This window comes from Orbicella franksi, chromosome 7 (assembly GCF_964199315.1).
Source record: "Orbicella franksi chromosome 7, jaOrbFran1.1, whole genome shotgun sequence".
In the NCBI taxonomy this organism is placed as follows: domain Eukaryota; kingdom Metazoa; phylum Cnidaria; class Anthozoa; order Scleractinia; family Merulinidae; genus Orbicella; species Orbicella franksi.
In genome coordinates this window covers 22,498,677-22,515,915 of record NC_138151.1, presented here as the reverse complement: position 1 = coordinate 22,515,915, position 17,239 = coordinate 22,498,677, and the positions used below count along the sequence as shown (strand labels likewise).

The 17,239-nt window shown below is 40.3% G+C and overlaps 2 protein-coding genes across 7 annotated transcripts in view; one reads left to right on the top strand and one right to left on the bottom strand.

Annotated features, from left to right (window-relative positions):
• Positions 1–17,239, bottom strand: part of LOC145492513 (uncharacterized) — a 49,498-nt gene that overhangs the window by 20,142 nt on the left and 12,117 nt on the right. For 3 of the 5 annotated variants that reach the window (XM_081471974.1, XM_081471977.1, XM_081471975.1), the window contains one exon: positions 15,340–15,870. The exons of 1 other annotated variant lie outside the window; for it this stretch is intronic. The gene's annotated coding sequence lies outside the window, so the exon portion shown is untranslated. Of the gene's footprint in view, positions 1–12,900; positions 14,779–15,104; positions 15,309–15,339; positions 15,871–17,239 lie in introns of those variants that run through there. One more of the 5 variants, XM_081471978.1, reaches the window with a different exon arrangement.
• LOC145492316 (neural cell adhesion molecule 1-like) overlaps positions 4,631–17,239 on the top strand; it is a 32,114-nt gene continuing 19,505 nt past the window's right edge. Inside the window, exons 1-2 of one of the 2 annotated variants that reach the window (XM_081471743.1) lie at positions 4,631–5,450; positions 5,545–5,892. In XM_081471743.1, the coding sequence (XP_081327869.1) occupies positions 5,396–5,450; positions 5,545–5,892 (403 nt within the window). In that variant the 5' untranslated portion in view covers positions 4,631–5,395. Of the gene's footprint in view, positions 5,451–5,544; positions 5,893–11,951; positions 12,455–12,545; positions 12,894–17,239 lie in introns of those variants that run through there. The other variant, XM_081471742.1, reaches the window with a different exon arrangement.

Below are 17,239 nucleotides of genomic sequence, written 5' to 3'. Positions count from 1 at the left end.
TAAAAAGTTCTCAGACACTCTTTTGTTGTTCATTTTTTATATGTCAAACTAGCTACTGTCCAAATTTGACATAAAATCCCTTCGACTTGTAGCTTTCATAAGGGACCCATATCATGATTCGGGTGCTCCCATTTATTAAAGGTCATGAAAAATTCGACCATTCATTTTATTTCAAAACTCTTGGTATAGTGTGATAGCCAGCTTTATATAAACTTTAAATATAAGTTGATATAGGGGTTTAGGTATCTACGGTTTAAACCGCATGCGTCACATCCCTTGGACGCGAGACACCTCTAAACTCTAAAGGTATACGGTAACCTTGAGATGAACCTTCAAATACCAGGAAACTCCACGTGACAAATCGCACACTTTAAGCCGTGCCCCTACGACTCGATAGCAACATAGAATAATCGAAATAAACGAATGATTCCGTTCGCTTTCTCACAGTGTTTTCTAGAAGACAAAAAGAAAAATAATAATCATAAAAAAACTGCTTTGACGTTCTTATGGTTTACGTGACGAGCCATAAGAACGTCTGCGTGCAATAACATAGGGAAAAGAGTAGGAGCTGATAATGGAAACAATAACTTGCAGCAACGAGCTTTATCATTCGCTGCATTTCCTTCTTCATTGGCCGAGATCTCCTCACGTGACCTGCAAACAACTGCCTATAAATAATGGTCTGATCATGCGTGGTACCGTTTAAATGTGTTTGGCTGCAAATAATATTCTGCTCATGCGCAATTGAAACAACGCTCATGGCAGATCGCTTCCCTGAGTTATCAGAGAGTGATTTAAATATGAAAACAAACTTGGAGAACGAATGATAAAACAATGATTGAACTCGGTTATCGCGAAATATCGTGACTTGTGAGTGTCTCGAATATCAATAATTGATCTGCTTGCCACTGACAAATCACGATATTTTTCTCAACCTCGCCCAATAATTGTTGATTGTTTCCCCAATAACGAAGCGCGCGAAATCTACAAATAGAATGCAAATTATTGGAACCCCGCGAGAGTCAGACAACATAAGCGCTTCCTGAGAGAAATCAGAGAAAAATGAACGCCAAATTTTCGTTTTAAAAATTGTTTCAGGAACACTTGCTTACGTGCTTGAAAAAGCGTCAAATCTTCCAGAGGGGGACATGGGAATTTGCGGTGTTGATGTCTTTTTAATGCGGTGATGCGGTGAATAAAATCTCAACTTGCGGTGTTGCGATGATCTTAAACCCTACGGTGTGCGATGTTTGTGTTTTTCACGCTGCGGTGTTCGGTGAAATGAAATTGTTTGCGGTGCTGGGTTTTTTGGTTTTTTTTTTCTTTTTATGGCCCTATTCTCCCAGAGGAGAGCTAGGAATTAGTAGTAGTAGTAGTAGTAGCTGGGGTTTTTTTATTTACCTTGTTAACTTCGTTAATCCATGCTAATTATGACAAACACGTACCATTGAGGTTAATAATTTGTAACAAAATACAGACCATCACTTTCAAGTCAATCTTCAATAGATCGTTTTCAGTGTCACGCAACAAAAAAATAAATCGAAAACCATCCAGTGGAAAAAGCTATGAAATTATGATGTTATAGAAGATAACTAAATAAGACACTTCTCCAAGTTTTAGGCATGTGCGTTTCCCCAAACTTCAGATATTCGTCGAAATGTTTCGCAGATATTTACAGAGCCCAGTATGAAAACGCCATGTTGGTGTACCTCCGTGGTACACCAATATGGCGGCCGGAAAATAGTGTAAACATGTGGAACTTACTTTGGCTGTCTAGGTGACTGATTATCAGTACTGATCAAACAACCATTTACATAAGCACTTTTCATAACGCTCTAACTTCTAAAAAGGCTCCGAATCATGAGATAAGTATACATTTTTCGACAAACTCGATCGTAAGCCTTGTGTCACGCACCCCCATAATCCTGAAATTCAAAATGCTCTGGATTCCAAACGAAGCGCGCTATTGAGCTGTAAAATTGCAAACAGATATAAATATACCGCCTCTTATGCCTGACGAGGATAAAAACTTTGGTGGCTCTTTAGTTTTGGATTTTAAAAAGTGATGACGTCACGTGAAAACGATCTATATGCTTCGGCTGCTAATCCGAAGCTGTTTTGATTTATACGTAACTTGACATGTAACTCGACCTCCGCCATCCGGAGCTCAGTATTCGGTAGACACGGAGAGGAGCGAGGACAGAAACATTCCTGACAATAAGCCGTCAAAATGGGGCTTCAGTCAGTGGGTTTATACACCAAGAAAAGTGAGCGAAGTAAAAGAACAGAGGGATCTGGGGTAAAGGCCATCACTAGAGGCCCTTCTCTTTTTTCTTCGTCAGCTTCCTAACTTCGCGCAAGGTTTCTTCACAAGAGCAAGAAAACTGATTTACAGGCATCAGCAGTATCGACATATTCGCAATGAAAAGCGTTGTGATGTGTTTATTTTGTGGAAAATTGTTGAGGTATGAAATTATCTTTCTAGGTGTAGATGAACGAATCATGGCGCTACAAATACGCGTTGCGGTGACGGTGTTTCGTTGACTTTTCTTGCGGTGATGCGGTGTTCGTTAATTTTCTTTGCGGTGTTGCGGTGTTTAGAACACTCCCATGTCCCCCTCCTTCCACAATTCCGTTTTGTTTGTCTGAGTTTGTCTGAGTTATGACGTCACTCGCGCGCTTCGCTATTCGGTCCACATACAGATATTTACTCGTATTATTATAATGGTTATGCAAAGACGGTTTGCCCACCCAAGTGATTTCAATTGCCTCGTTAACACGACTGACCTTTCAGTTTATTTTTTGTTTGTTTTAACTCTCACTGAATTGTTAGGCTTTCAGTCACAACCTTTTACAAATCTATCCAAAACATCCCACGCCCACCACGTGTATTGTCGCATGCCTGGCCCGCATTTCATAGTATAACTGAAAATCAAGATTATATTACTCCTCATAATTGTCATAAAGGCGTTTGCCATCGGGCAGGATGGTCTTACAACATTACTTCTCATGGGTACCGAAGCGGCAAATTTGAATGCGAACGCAGGGTGACAAACCTAAAATGAGAGACCTACAGTCCTGTAATCCAAAATTTTATCTTCAGATAAACGGTGAGGCACTTCGGTACCGGCGAGAAGCCGGTCCGCGGAATGTTCAGCACCACCTTTGATGTTCTCCAAGCAAGCAGCACTTATCTTGGTTACATGTTAGAAGAATCCGCACGCGGTCGGGCTGGTTATCCCATCGAAAGATCGATGAAATCTCCAATCGCAAAAAGAGAAGAAGGCTTCGAGCCAGGGAGATGGTAACCATGACTTTCACGCTGAATGAGATAATGCTGTCTCTTAGGGATGTGGCCATGGAAGTACAACTAACCGGAGGAACACGAAAACCTTCGCGAAAAAGTGGAAGAACGAGAAGCGGGATTGTACTGGGCGATGAAGAAAAAGTTCGCGCAAGGAATTTAGAGATGTTGGAACAACGCAACAACAAAGACACTGAGAACAAATTCAATAAGTGAGATTGCAGATTGCAGAGTTAAAGTGTATTTCGTATTATTTCCAAAATCAAGTGAAAACCGTATACAGACTAACCAAGACCTTATCCAGGCTAATCGGGGTGAAAGGCCGCGTTCCGATTAGCCTGAATACCACTCAGGTTAGGCTGAATACCACTCAGGTATAAAAAAAAAAAATTGAACAATGATCACCTTTAGTGATGATTGATAATTACCGATAGATAACATTCCCCGCCTGTCAGCCACGCTTCTTTGCTCATGTTTTAGTATCGGATGTCAGATTGCTCGACCTCGTCAGCCAGCGTACTCGCTCGTTTTCTTGCCCACCCGTGCCACCCTTTCAGTTTATGCCTTTTAGTTTATTGGTCCGCCCGCGGATGCTTCTTTGCCAATAAACTTTTTGCCCAAACATTGCAGTCTGTGTTGATATCTTTAGTGATTAATAGGGAGGATCTTCCTTTTTCTGATTGCCAAGTTGTTGTTTCTGAAACATTCTTGTTCCTTATTGAATGCTGAAATGAAAACCAAACTAGAACCTGATTGGTTCAAACAACACTGATGTCAAAGCCATGCAGCCGGCTTAATTGATATTCCTCTGGACTAGCATGATGAGTTGAAGAGTTGTGCTTCATGTTGCGGGCAATGGATAGAGTAGAGCAGTGTTTAATCCTTGAAGTTAAATTTGCCTGGCCTGACGGACTTTTACATTTTTTTCAGTGACCTTGCGCCACAGGTGACCCATGCCCCCTGGTCATTGTCGAGTCATAGCTACCCAAAATAGTAAGCAGTATAGTTTTGTTTTGTTATAAAGGAACCGTAGATGTAATATATCTAACTATGATGCACTTACAATATAATAAAGCCACCATGGCGCAGTCTCAGTTTGATGCGTACCTTCTGCTGGTCTGGATACTGACCGATATCTGGTCAGATTTCTTAGTAGAAGTTTTAACAGGCGTGCAATAAAGCATAACAGGCTGCGTAAAGCGAGGCCCGAGGGGCCAAGCCAACCAACGGGTTTCGGGAGCATGCCCCCACAGAAAATTTTGAAATTGTAGACTGCCAAAGATGTGATTTCATGCACCTTTTTTTTTGGCGGGGGGAGGCGGGGAGGGGGCAAAATGTTACGGAAAATGAGTTGTTTATGATCATAAAAATTTGACTCACCAAGTAGCGCTGTTTCACCTTTTAAAAATACTATTTTCTTCTTGAAACGTCTCTGTCTGTAAGTCTAAATTTATTGCTATATGTGTGCAAATTTTAATAACCGGAACAGGCGGCTACGGTGACTGATGTCAGTTGACGTACCAGCAGTCTAACCATCTCAAGTGCTTGGAAACTGCAAAGTTACTTTTTAGAGTAGTAAATAGCCATCCACCAAGTCTGTATGTGCATGTGACATTTAGCGGTCCCCCTCTCCCTTTTGGGCTCTCCCCCTCTCCTCCCTTCTTTTATCCTAAAAATCAAATTTCCCCCCCAAAAATCCTCCGATTCCTCCCCGACCAGAAGATAATGATGACCGGTCCCTAAAGTGACACGAAAATACAGGGGTATTGAGACGCTTTGTTTAATATATTGAGTCCAACAACTCATCTTTTCCGCAATACAAATTCTTCAATCGATACATTCCTATACAGTGGATTACCATTTAACCCGATTAGTGGGTTAACATTGTCAGGTGGAAATGAGTAAACTAAATCATAAAGGCAAAGGAAGTATTGAATGTTCTTTTCGATAGTCTTTCCAAAGCACCCGGATACTGCGTCCTTCGTTTGGTGATTTTGTTATTATTCGAATGCAGCACTGAAACAGCCCCAAAAGCAGCCCTATAGCCTGACTATTGCCGAACGTGTCAACGATTTCCTCTTCTTACTAAACATGAAAGCCTGTCTTGTGATTGTGTTCGCGATGCTGCTGTTTTTACCATTATCAGGTATGCGACTTGGCGTTTAGAATATTTGTTCTTGATTCGATAGCTAAAGCTAGAGCCGAGTTCATTAAAATGAAGAATTATTTTCCTTTTTCAGCATTTATCTGGAATAAGAAACCTCCTCAGACTGTTAAAGGAATTCTCGGCGGAAACGTAACACTGGAGTGGAGGTTTTCACTTGTACCCGCAAATGAGACGTTTGATTATTTTCTTCTGCTTCGAAGTGGCGATGACATGATTAAATACAGTCACGATGTGGGTGTAGTAATTTACTCAAACTTTATTGGAAGCATTGGTATGGCAACAAATGGAACACCAGCCTTTACATTGATCAATCTGCAGCAGAATGACGATAAAGCTGAGTTCTGTTGTAAAGTTGGCACAAAAAGTACTGGGGCATCGCACGGAATTCTCCATAAGGATTGTGTTACTCTGAAATTGTTAGGTAAGACGTAGAGGAATGTTGCTTTTAAAACTGTTTACAACTATCCTATTTTTTGTCCTTCCTACAAAGTAACTCGCTTAACTAGCATGTGAATTTCTCTGGTTACATAAAAATGTCCAATGTCTTGAGAACGCGATTCCATGTTCATTACATCGTTTTGCTGTCATGACCAAATAGTGAAGCAGTAAATAATATATGTAGTCGTGTTGCTTTTTTTTTTTTAATACACGCATTCGTATTTAATAGACCACTTTCGATATATTAAAATTGAGCTTGGCAGCGAGGCCTAGAGGACGCAAACAAAGGAAATTGAATGACCACGTTTATTCATTTCTTTTGTTTGTGTCCTCTAGGTCTCACTATCAAGGTGATTAGGAGGAAATTTATGTCCTCTCCTTTAATCTACAAAACAAATCCGTCTAAGTGGCCTGACAAAATACTGTCTTCAGTGTAACCTGTTTACAATTATAAAATAACTGAGATACTACGCGCGTTCTCATTGGTCGATAGGTGTGTTTAGATGAGAATATGTAAACACAGATGTGACGTTTTAGATTCGAGTGTAATCTTGAGAAATATTTTATAAAAGCAATAGAGCACTTTTCTGTGTTTACATAGCCTCATCTAAACACTTTGGGGTTGTGAAAATTATCAAAAAAGTTATGCAAACCGTCGACAGCGTCTCGGGTTTGATTAACTGTCTCGAATTCTCCCAACCCTCCTCGTGCTCAGATGAGGTTATGTAGACACGGAAAAAGTGCTCTGTCTTCTTCAGGCGATAAGGTCGACTGATTGCACGGTATCATTTATATCACAAAGGTCGGCTGTGATTGGTGCATTTCGATCCTCCTATTGTTCCATTATTCCGGCGAGTAGCTGTTCCCTCAGTGGTCCGCTGTTGTACCGTTCTCCTGTTGTTGTGTTTCTTGATCGTGGGTATCCGTGCTTCAGGAATTTCAATTCCACTATCCCTGTTGATGTTGTTAGGGTGAAGTCTTATGTGAATAGCTTCCTTGACCCTACGTGTGTACCAGTGAGGATCTCGATCAATAAACTTGACCTCATTCCAGATAGGATAGTGGCCGGTCTCGTGGGTGTGTTCAGAAACGGCGGAGGTCTGGGTTCGGGCGAGTCGTATATCCCTGTCGTGTTATTTGATCCTCTCCTGCATAGATCTCCCTGTTTCCCCGATGTAGACTTTGCCGCACTCACAGGGAATCCTGTAGACAACACCATCTTGTTTAGCCGGGTTGACGGTGTCCTTTGGTCGCACTAAGTGTGACCGAAGTGTCGTGTCGGACTTAAAGACGGTGCGAATGCCTTGTTGTTCTAGGCAGCGGCGGAGAGACTCCGAAACTCCTTGGACATAAGGTAAAACGGCGGTGGATTTAAATTCCGCGACAGGCTCTCTTCTTGGGGTTGTTCGTGCCTTTGTGATCTTCTGTACAAAAGAGGAGGGATATCCGTTAGAAACAAGTACAGATGACAGATGTTTCTTCTCTCCAGCGATTACTGATGGTTTGGTGACGAGACGTTTAGCCCGGTCGTACAGACACTTCACAATACCGCGCTTTACTGAACGAGGGTGGTGTGAATCATACGCTAGGTACTGATCAGTATGTGTTGGTTTCCTGTAGACACTGGTGGTAAGGGGGCCATCAGGTTCTCTGTAAACTGACGTGTCGAGAAAGGCGATCTTGTTGTTGTTCTCGATCTCCATGGTGAAACGGATTGATGGTTGTTGACTGTTCAGGTGTTGCAGGAAGACGTCAACTCTATCCCGATCCAGGATGGTGAAAGTATCATCTACGTAGCGTTTCCAGATCTTAGGCTTGCAAGGTGCGGACTCTATTGCTTGTTCTTCAAATATCTCCATGTAGAGATTAGCAATAACCGCGGATACAGGGCTCCCCATGGCTGTGCCGTCTCGTTGTTCGTAAATCGATCCATTGTACTGGAAGTACGTAGATCTTAATACGAAATTCAAGAGGTCCGCGATTTGAACTGGTGTAAGTGTCGTGCGGTCAGCCAGGCCTGCGTCGTTCTCCATTTTTTGTAGCGCGGCTTGTACGGCGCCCTCGATCGGTACGTTGGTAAACAGTGACTCTACGTCGAAAGACACCATGATCTCGTAGTCCTGGATCTCTTCACTGGCGATGGTGGAGGCGAAGTCAGTTGAGTTCTTCACTGTGAAGTTCGAGTTACCTGCAAGAGGAGATAATACGTTAGCCAAGAAAGCAGACAGGTCGTATGCAAAGGTGTTGACACACAACACAATTGGCCTAAGCGGTGTGTCGGCCTTGTGGATCTTCGGCAAACCATAGATCCTAGGTGGTTGTTTGTGTCGAGGTCTGATCTTATTATAAACCGCCTCTGATATGTGTCCACTCCGTTTCAGGGTTAGCAGCTTCTCAGATAGCTTCCGGGTCAAGCGGTCTATCGGATCTTTGTTGAGCAGCTGGTACGGTCCGGAATCAATTAGCGCTGACATTTTTGCGTGGTATGTGTCAGCGTCCAGGATTACGCTAGCGCGTCCTTTGTCGGCCGGAAGGACCATGATTGAGTTGTCCTCCTTTTTGTTTTAGTATAAGTATTCTAGTTGTTCAAAATTTCATCCAAATTTCCCTTCACAGCCACTTCGAAATCACAAAGGATCGGCCGCCATTTTGTTAACAAGCGCACATTCCTAAGCTACTCACTTTCTACAACAGAATAAAAAGTGACTAGCGTAGCCGATGAGAGAACGGCATTCGTGATAGAACGCCAGTATATTTACACTTAATGCAGTTAACAGCGGGCTGTTGCATATCGTATCCTCGGAAACTAAATTATGCCATATGGTTGTTGTAGCTAGATCAGCTACAGCTGCAGTATGACTGCATAGGCTCAGCCTCGTATAACAACTAAGACCAACCGGAAAACGTGAACTCTAGGTATTAGTTTTGCTCATGGCCCGACATGATGCCAGCATTTTTTCGAACATTTCACTGAGGCGCGAGCATTTTAATGGTGAAGGTGACAAGTGAAACTAGATAAGCATTTCACAAATCAAATCAAGCAAATTAGGAGCAAAGATCGTCAAAGTCAGGATGAATGATGTTTTTTTTTTTTTCTGTCCATTATTTAAGCCTTGTTGAATTAATCAGTAAAATTAACTAATACAATAAGCTGGTGTGCAATGAGCATTAAGCATTGAAGTGACTTCTCGCTTGGTAGATGGGACATTTTAAATAGTGGAGAAAGTTGAGCATTTAGTTAGAGCATTTTAGTGCGGAAGTAAAGTCACAATGTACAAAAGCGTACCTACAGGTATCATATAACCTTAAATCATCTCTTACCCTCTCGGATTGCAACTTATGCTGCCTTTTTTGTCTCGTCATTGTTTGAGTTCAGGAGCCCGTTTCTCGAAAGCCCCGGAAACTTTTCGGGCCCGTAAAGAATTTTTTAGTTCATCTGTATCTAAATGCGGAGAGATGTATACGCCTGAAACTTCTTGTATGTAGGGAACCTCTGTTCATATTAAGAAGACGTGACTAAAACAGCTCTGTAATCGTAAGGTTCGAGATTTTGCTATGGCTTTCCGGGCCCCGAAAGTTTCCGGGGGTTTCGAGAAACGGGCCCCAGGTCCGAGGCAAATCACAAAGTAGAGACTGAAGTAAAATCTAGTTTAAAGCCAAGACGTGCACAAACAAATAGCTTGCGTCTACGTATTGACCTCGCGCTCCTTGGCAATAGGCTGATTTAGCAAAAGAACGGGAGCGTCACTTGACGACGGCACGCGCAGTACAAATACCCAAATATGGTCAAATTAGAACAGAATCCAGGTTAATCCGCGCGACCTGCAGTCGTCATCTGACGTTCCCGTCCTGTTACTAAATCAGCCTAATAAGTGTCTTTGTGCACGTAATGTTGGAACGTGCTGGCGCCAAAAAGCCTGACCAATTCTTTTGTTTTCGGTTGGCATTAAACAAACAGGGTAAGGTTAAAGAATGTTAGCATACTTTGGCATCTACAGGGAGGCTACAATACAGACTGGGCCTTCAAAGATATGACCTTTAGAAGCCTGTTTTACAACAGCCTGAATGTTTAAGTTTTGTTCCTGAATAATCAATTAATTATTTTTTTTATTGTTATATTATTTTAGTCCGTCCCAACCAGCATTTTGGTAATTTTTAATGGCTAACATTATTTGAGTAAACTGGCATCAAGAACAACTTTGGGAAAACAACTGTGCGGCTTAGAACATTCATTACTATCTCATTTTTTGCACAGATATATAAAATATATCAACATATATATTTATTTTTAAAGGCCAGCTTTCATGTTTTTAAGGTATTTAGCTAATTTTTTCCACTCCATTTTACCAATGAGAGCATGGGATGAAACTCCAGCAGTTCAAGTTAACATATCAGGCGATGGAGCACGTATGTGCAACTCAAGTTCCTTGCTTGTTTGTCTCGAGCAAGTTCTCTCAATGCAGATTGTTTTACTTTTTATTTCATTGCTATAACAATTTAGGCACAAGTGAAATACATTTATGTGACAACAGGAAGGTAACAACATTATGAACAACACAACAACAATATTAAAGAGTATGAAATCCCTCTTCCACTTTCTCATCAGACATTTTGCCTTTTTTTCTGTTGCAGTTCTAGGCGACTATAGCATTGCATGTAAATGTAACTGTTGAACAACCAGTTAAAAATCATCCAACATAAATCACTTTATTAGCAGAGGGAGTTGAAATGAATCACTTAACCAGTGTGTAATGTATTTATAACATACTTTGTCAACTTCTGAAACTATCAGTACATTGGACAGATCGCATGGTTTCTTCTAAAGAAAAAAATAATTAATAGGGAGGATCTTCCTTTTTCTGATTGCCAAGTTGTTTCTGAAACATGCTTGCTCCTTATTGAATGCTGAAATGAAAACCAAACTAGAACCTGATTGGTTCAAACAACACTGATGTCAAAGCCGTGCAGCCCTTAATTGACATTCTTCTGGACTAGCATGATGAGTTGAAGAGTTGTGCTTCATGTTGCGGGCAATGGATAGAGTAGAAAAGTGTTTAATCCTTGAAGTTAAATTTGCCTGGCCTGACTTTTTCATTTTTTTCAGTGACCTTGCGCCACAGGTAGCCCATGCCCCCTGGTCTTTGTCGAGTCATTGCTACCCAAAATAGTGAGCCGTATAGTGTTTTTTTGTTGTTGTTATAAAGGAACCGTAGATGTAATATTTCTAACTATGATGCACGTACAATATAATAAAGCCACCATGGCGCAGTCTCAGTTTGATGCGTATCTTCAGCTGGTCTGGATACTGACCGATATCTGGTCAGGTTTCTTAGTAGAAGTTTTAAAAGGCGTGCAATAAAGCATAATAGGCTGCGTAAAGCGAGGCCTCGAGGGGCCAAGCCAACCAACGGAGTCCGGGAGCATGCCCCCACGGAATTTTTGAAATTGTAGACTGCCAAAGGTGTGATTTCATGCACTTTTTCTTTTTGGCGGGGGGGGGGGGGGGTGCAAAATGTTACGGAAAATGAGTTGTTTATGATCATAAAAATTAGACTCACCAAGTAGCGCTGTTTCACCTTTTTAGATATAATATTTTCTTCTTGAAACGTCTCTGTCTGTAAGTCTTAATTTATTGCTATATGCATGCATGCGTGCAAATTTTAATAACCGGAACAGGCGGCTACGGTGACTGATGTCAGTTGACGTACCAGCAATTCAACCATCTCAAGTGCTTGGAAACTGCAAAGTTACCTTTTAGAATGGTAAATGGCCATCCACCAAGTCTGTATGTGCATGTGACATTTGATATAGTGAACGGGTCATTTTGCAATTTATGTGCGTTGGCTGTTGGGCTGGCGTTACATATCTTCGCTACGCAGTGCTGACGAGCCCCATGAAGGGCAAAACAGCTGTCCACTGTTGCGATCCTACTTTATCGGTTCTTGTCATGTTGGTGTCTCGAAACGTTTTTCACGTAGTATCAGCCTTGCAGTCTATTGTTTGCCCCCCCCCCCCCCCCCCCTTTTGGGCTCTCCCCCTCTCCTCCCTTCTTTTATCCTAAAGATTAAATGATCCCCCAAAAATCCTCCGATTCCTCCCCGGCCAGGCGATAAATAATGACTGGTCTCTAAAGTGACACGAAAATACAGGGTATTGAGAGGCTTTGTTTAATATATTCTGCCTAAAAGCTCATCTTTACCGCAATATAAATTCTGCAATCCATACATTCCTAAACTGTGGATTATACCAGTTAACCCGATTAGTGGGTTAACATTGTCAAGTGGAAATGAGTAAACTAAATTATAAAGGCAAAGAAGGTATTGAATATTCTTTTGTCTGCGGTTCGAGAGTCTTTCCAAAGCGTCCGGATACTGCATCCTTCGTTTGGTGATTTTGTTATTATTCGAATGCAGCACTGAAACAGCCCCAAAAGCAGCCCTATAGCCTGACTATTGCCGAACGTGTCAACGATTTCCTCTTCTTACTAAACATGAAAGCCTGTCTTGTGATTGTGTTCGCGATGCTGCTGTTTTTACCATTATCAGGTATGCGACTTGGCGTTTAGATTATTTGTTCTTGATTCGATAACTAAAGCTAGAGCCGAGTTCATTAAAAAGAATTATTTTCCTCTTTCAGCATTTATCTGGAATAAGGAACCTCCTGAGACTGTTAAAGGAATTCTCGGCGAAAACGTAACACTGGAGTGGAGGTTTTCACTTGTACCCGCAAATGAACGGTTTGATTATTTTCTTCTGCTTCGAAATGGCGATGACATGATTAAATACAGTCACGATGTGGGCGTAGTAATTTACTCAAACTTTATTGGAAGCGTTGGTATGGCAACAAATAGAACACCAGCCTTCACACTGATCAATCTGCAGCAGAATGACGATAAAGCTGAGTTCTGTTGTAAAGTTGGCACAAAAGGTATTGGGGCATCGCCCGGAAATATCCATAAGGATTGTGTTACTCTGAAATTGTTAGGTAAGACGTAGAGGAATGTTGCTTTTAAAACTGTTTACAGCCATCCTATTTTTTGTCCTTCCTACAAAGTGACTCGCTTAACTGGCGTGTCAATTTCTCCGGGTTACATAAAAATGTCCAATATCTTGAGAACGCGATTCCATGTTCATTACATCGTTTTGCTGTCATGACCAAATAGTGAAGCAATAAATAATATATGTAGTCGTGTTGCCGTTTTTTTTAATACATGCATTCGTATTTAATAGACCACTTTCGATATATTAAAATTGAGCTTGGCAGCGAGGCCTAGAGGACGCAAACAAAGGAAATTGGATGACCATGTTTATCATTTCTTCTGTTTGTGTCCTCTAGGCCTTACTATCAAGCTGAATCTAAATATATAGATTTAGACCAGCCTAAAAGCGGAGTTCCTCAGTTATCTTTCTGAATGTTGGTACTAATGAAAATAATCCAACATGTATGAGGTAAATTGCGAATGATTTAATAGTTTCAGCCGGAACTAGTATTACATTAGCAGATCGAGGTGTAAGATGGTGTGATTATGAAATATAGAACCATGATTTCAAGGATTTCTTGGAAGCCACCAAAAATCTTGATCACATGACAGAACTGTCTTCTGTGCTTTTTGGTGGCATTTCTTGTGTTTTCCTACCTTATTCAGAAAGACAAAGCATTGTTATTAATCATTACATTCTTTCTTAGTTAACATGGGGACTCCCACACAAAAGAAATTTACACATTTTTTTGTTGTGGGGACTGATTGAAATGCAGTGGTTACAATATACTCAGTCCCTGAATCTCTACCAAATGAAATCTCACAAAAATACCAAAACAGTATACATATGTGAAAAGTTGGAAAGTTTTGTTTTCTAACTTGTCCCCAAAGGTACATTTAGCCATCTTCACTATTGTATGGAGTCTCCTCCTGCTGGAAGGGTTTGCAATAAGCAAAATCACCCTCCATGAATGGTAATTACGATATATATATTTTTTTGCTGATCATGAATACGTGCATAGGCTTCTAATAATAGTTTTATTATTCAATTTCAATGTGATTTGTTCTTTTTCTCGACTGGCATTGTCGACTACAAGAGCAGTTGTTCGGTTCCATTAATTAATTTTGCTATGATTAAATTATACCAATAATTATCAGTAAGCTAAGAGGAAGTTATATTATGTACATGTATTTTGCCTGCACTACACAACCAAATGCACTCCAAGGTTATCAGGCATAGGTACATTTGTCAGAAGAGCCCAGCATATTCAAGATATGTTTTGATTGACACATCAACTAAGATAATTTACAGCAAAATGGACAAAAAATACATCAATATCCCACATGCACCAAAGCCAGACATGGGGTTATAAGGCAATCATTTAAACAACAGATTGAAATAATTTATAAATTAGAGAACACTATTTCTGCAACAGAATGGAACAAATTAACCTTATCGGACATTGCAAATGGCAAGGCTGTCTGTAGAATGTCACAAATTTCTCAACCCTTTCTTTCTACAAAAATGCTAATCCCGCAACTTTGCTTAAGACCCAGTTCTCCATTTCGTGTTGGTAAAATATCAATTTATGCCATGTCCAATGCAGATTATCACAAAATTGATTTAAAAGCTCAATAAATATCATTGTAAAGCCAAAAAGACAATTATTTAAATAAACCATGAGTAAATTATCTCTAAGAAAAACTGATTAATTTAAAAGGCACTTAAAAATAATTAGTTAATATGTGTTTCTTAATAATGTAATGCAGTGTATCCGTCACAATGTTGCAGCTATGATATTACTACAAACAGGATGGGTTGCAGAACTGAACCTCCAAGTCAGTTTATTCAATGAACTTGGTGCAGAATCTATAATCCCATCAAGTTGTCTGTAAATACAGAGAAACCAAACAAAGCATTACAATCATAAGTAATGAATTACTGAACTCTTTTACATGTATGAACAGTGTATGTTCCATTAATATTGGGGATCTCTCAGAAGCTGCATCCATGATAAATTAATTTGTTCCCAGATGCATTTGTTTATAGAACTTTTCACAAATTAATATCTCTGTCATAACAGTGATGTCTGTGTTCTACAACAATTAGTACACAAGAAAAATACACTCAGTAAGATATTGTTTACAATAAAAATCAATGCCAGTATAAGCAATCGTAAGGACCTTAAATTTATATTTCCTCAGAAATATCTCACCAGGCCAAGGTTGCTTTGAAAATCTTTGATGATTTAATACAGGCTTCCCATCTGTAAACTGTTCATATATTGACTGACAGGAACAGGCATGTAATTCCTTTCTTTGATATACAGTGTACTTCATTGTTAGTTGTTTACTGAGTGTTAGTAGTAAATCAAATGCTAGGGGTTGGTACTCCAACTTTCACTGTGGTAGGCTCTGCCCTGAAATACAAAGTAAACTTACATAACTGTTATGAACTTCGCCACTTGCTTTCAAGAGCAAATGCAATTTGCTTCAAACAAGAAACTGGAACATTGAGGGTAACAACAATGTGCACAGTCCCAATCACAGGGTCATCCAGGCTGTTTGGTTGTACATATAACTGTACAACTATATACGAGTTCAGCTTCCAGAAGAAAATCAGAGTTTGTCAGGATAAATACTGATGTTCTTGCTTACTCAATGAATGAATGTGCAGTTCCAGAAGATATTCACACCCAACACCCATTCATGGCCAGTCTTTAGAAATTCCAAATTAAAGTATCAGGAATCAAGAGCTCTAATAGAGAAAAAACCTCCATGTGGGGTATGAATCTTTTCTTGAAGAAAACAATGTCTGAGAAATCATTAATTACAAAATAATGTTTAAGAAACATCTTACCTTTCAGAGAATTTTGTAATCTACACTGTCTGGCCAGTTCATATATTTGACAAGTTGACACTGGGCGTGTTTCTAAATTTGTGTCCTTCAACATCACATTACTATGTAGTAGCACTGGTCAACTAAAAACAGCATAATTTGGTTAATTAATATACACTGTACATTATTAGGTTGAAATATTGGTGTAGATTGTCGCACATCAACAGATACAGAAACTATTTGCACCTGAATCATAACGAGTGAAAAATTGTGCATGAGACATTTACATGTACATGTAACAGCCCTCTACCTCAGAACCATCACAGATATGATATGATATTTTTAAACTCTCTGAAATTTCAGATTATTCAAGATTAACATATGCACATACATCATCTGGGGCAACCCTAAAACACTGAATTTGGAAACCGAAATCCAGAATCCGGAATCTGGAATCCGGAATCCGGAACCAAAAACCAGAATCTGGAATCCAGATATTATGAATGATGATAGAAATAATTCACTTCAGCAATGTCTAATAAATAAATATGAGCAAAAATTATTTTTTTGTTATTTATTTTCTTGGCTTTACTTCAGCCACAGACTGTAATTGCTAAAAAATTATTGACTAGTTCTGAACAACCCTTAGCTATATATCTGGCCCGGTTGTTCAAAAGCTACATAAAGCTATCCATTGGGTACATCACTATCCAGTCAGGGTTACTGATTTTTTGGGTGGATAGAGTTACTCATAGCCTGCGAGCAGGCTCTAGTATCTGTTTCTAGTGTCTGAGCAGGCTAAATGGGGGGAGCAGGGATGGCACAGTGGTGAGAGCACTCACCTCCCACCAGTGTGGCCCGGGTTCGATTCCCGGACCTGACACCATAAGTGGGTTGAGTTTGTGTTGGTTCTCTTCTCTGCTTCGAGGGTTTTTCTCCGGGTTCTCCGGTTTTCCTCCCTCAGCAAAAACCAACATACAGCTGATTCCAGCTGGCTGTAAGCTGTGCTCCAAGGTCACACATGGACCGTACAGCCGCTGCCAGAGGTGTCAATGTATGCTTTCGGTTCAACCTTGTTGAGCTGCGTTGTTGCTGTACTTTGCGACGGCGATTAGCCGCAACAATTATTATTATTACTATTATTATTATTATTATTATTATTATTATTATTAAATAGGTGTCTAGTGTTTTTCTGCATTGGCATGTCACCAAGAGCCTTCATGTGGCTTTGCCACTCATGCCGCCAGCCCAAACACGAGAGCCTGCTCATAGGCTAAGTTACCCATCTTTTGTTCAAGCTGGCCCTGGTGAGAGCCTGCTTCTTGTCTAGATCAAATTGCTCTGAGAAGACTGGTGAGCAGCACATTAACAACAAGCTATTATAGGCTATTGCAGTGAGTTTCTGGCAACTTTTAACAACATGTGGTCTGATCTGTTAGCAAGTGAGAAGCAGACGGAAGTAAGTGTGCAACATTTCTACAAATTGTTTTAATATGATGGCCGCCAAGAATA